Source organism: Erythrolamprus reginae, chromosome 6 (assembly GCF_031021105.1).
Source record: "Erythrolamprus reginae isolate rEryReg1 chromosome 6, rEryReg1.hap1, whole genome shotgun sequence".
Taxonomy (NCBI): Eukaryota; Metazoa; Chordata; class Lepidosauria; order Squamata; family Dipsadidae; genus Erythrolamprus; species Erythrolamprus reginae.
In genome coordinates, this window is record NC_091955.1 from 78,969,134 (window position 1) to 78,971,671 (window position 2,538).

At 42.1% G+C, this 2,538-nt stretch overlaps 1 protein-coding gene across 1 annotated transcript; it reads right to left on the reverse strand.

Moving 5' to 3' along the window:
* Positions 1–610: 610 nt before the first annotated feature.
* On the reverse strand, positions 611–2,017 carry CHRM2 (cholinergic receptor muscarinic 2). The gene has a single exon (XM_070754854.1). It carries the CDS (start codon positions 2,015–2,017, stop codon positions 611–613), a length of 1,407 nt encoding a protein of 468 aa, XP_070610955.1.
* Between the last annotated feature and the right edge of the window lie 521 nt (positions 2,018–2,538).

The window sequence follows — 2,538 nt, forward strand, 5'->3', positions numbered from 1 at the left end:
AAGCTTTTCCCATTTTGCATTTCCATAACATCATATTAATAAATAATTGAGAAATAAACTGACTGGAATTATTCCATGTTTGCTGTTCCAGTTTTTTCTTATAGCTTCCATGAAGTATGTTAGATGTCTCTCCCCCACTCCCTTTTCTCTCAGTTTCAAATGAACACACAAACTGGATAAATGGCTCTGGAATATTGGATTATACCTACTTAGTTCTGCTTCCTGAAATGCTTTTGTGTAGTTTTTCCTTTAGCAAAGCAAACCCCCCTCCCTTCCCCAAAAAAGCTTTGCTCAGACGGATTTCTCGGGGACAGGTTGTTGCCCACAGGTGAAGAATGAATTCAAAAGCCCTTCTGTCAAGAGAGAGGAAGGAAGACTGTTTCCAGGTCTTCTACGGAATTATAGCCTTCCCTCCAAATGACTCGCAGATCCAAAAGTTATCCTCTTTGATGTGCAGTTATTGGAGAGGGAGCACAATGTATCTTCTTGTTGTCATGTTCTCCAGCTTCTTGATTTCATACTAGAGCATAAAGTGCTATGGCATTGTTTTATAAAATCTGGAGCTCTCTTCCCCCGATTTGGAGTCATCCCCCCACCCATTATTTTGGTTTTACCTTGTGGCTCCTATGTTCTTGTAGTTACACATAAGGAGATGCTTAAAGGTTTTCTTGAAAGTAGCATTGCAGAGAGCATAGCAAGCAGGGTTGATGGTGCTATTGATATAGCATAACCAGTAACCAATTGTCCATACTGTGTTGGGAATACAAGACGAACAGAAGCTGTTGATGAGTACCATGACATTGTATGGTGTCCAAGTAATAATGAAGGCCAGCAGAATAGCCAAAATAGTCCTGGTCACTTTTTTCTCCCTGGAAGGAGGGGCTTTCTTTTTAGCAGGCTGTTTTGTCATCTTGACAATCTTACGCGCTACAATGTTCTGCTTCTCCTCTCCGTTTTGTCCGTCAGTGGCGACAATCTCCACGGCAGTATTAGTAGAGCCACTGTAATCTCCTTTGGGGGACTTTGTGAGTATCCGAATGCACGTCAATTTAGAATTCTCCACTTTTGCATTCACTTGAGAGACCGAAGCTCTGGGGTTCTCTGTGATGGCTTCATCTTCTTTCACATTGGAAGCACCTGCACTGACAGAGGTGGAGTCATTTGAGCTCTCTTTTTCTTCTGCTGGGACACAATTCTCCATGACTGGCTCCCCAGTGGCTTTACCATTCAGGATTTTATTGTGTTCTGTTCCATCTTCATTGGTTGGGAGGTTGTTATTATTTGGTTTCCCTATTTTACCTTGAACTAAACTTGGTGATGCTGGGTCCTGGTGGTGGCCACCCTCCTTTTTGTCTTTTTTAACCCTGCTCCTACTAGCACGGGATATTTGCCAGTACAGAATGGTCATGATCACAACAGGCAGATAGAAAGCTGCAATTGCTGTGCCAAAGGTGACAGCTGCATTGGATAGGAACTGGATATAGCACTCCTTATCAGGTACCGTCCTTTCTCCTACAATGAACTGCCAAAAGAGAATGGCAGGTGCCCACAAGATAAAAGAAAGAACCCAGGCAGCTGCAATCATCATCCCTGCCATCTTAGTGGTCCTCCTGACCGGATAGGTCAGGGGTTTGGTCACACAAAAAAACCTGTCAAAACTGATGATGAGAAGGTTCATGACAGAAGCATTGCTGACCACATAGTCAAGGGCCAACCACAGGTCACAAACCACAGGTCCCAATGGCCAAGAGCCCGTCACAGTGTAAAGTGTGTACAGGTTCATGGAGAAGACCCCAATGATCAAATCAGCACAGGCCAAGCTGAAAAGAAAGTAATTGTTGACAGTTTGTAGGTGCCTGTTGACTTTTATGGACACCATAACCAGGATGTTCCCAATGATGGTTACCAGGCTCAGGGACCCAGCTACCAGGACAATGAAGATAACCTCAACTGTTTTATAAGGACTTGACGTCATCATTCTGTCCTCCAAATAACTTATGTTCGTGGAGTTATTCATTTTTGCATCTGTTGATTGAATGCCTGTTTAAGCCTGCAGAGGAAAGAAAAAGAAAAGAAAAGAAAGATGTGAGACATTGTCTTTTCTTGCTTTTGGCAAATGAAAAAAAAAGAACTAGACCTCATTGGCACAAAACCCATGTTCTGTATGCACAAGGTCCTGGTATCTCTGGGCTTATTATGAAAAAGGTCCTTTCTGAAAACTTGAAATGATAATCCAGGTCATGGTTGATAATCCAGGTCATGGTTGACTTGATTGAATCAAGTCAACACTGAAACTGAATGGACTGATGTAATCAAGAACACTTTCCTACATCGCTTAAGATGGGATGAAAAGAGTGAAAATATGTACAGTGGTCCCTCGATTTTCGCAGGTTCAAACTTCGCGAAATGGCTATACCACGGTTTTTCAAAAATATTAATTAAAAAATAATTTGCTATTTTTTTCCCTATACCACAGTTTTCCCCACCCGATGACATCATACGTCATCGCCAAACTTTCGTCAGCCTTTAATAAATATT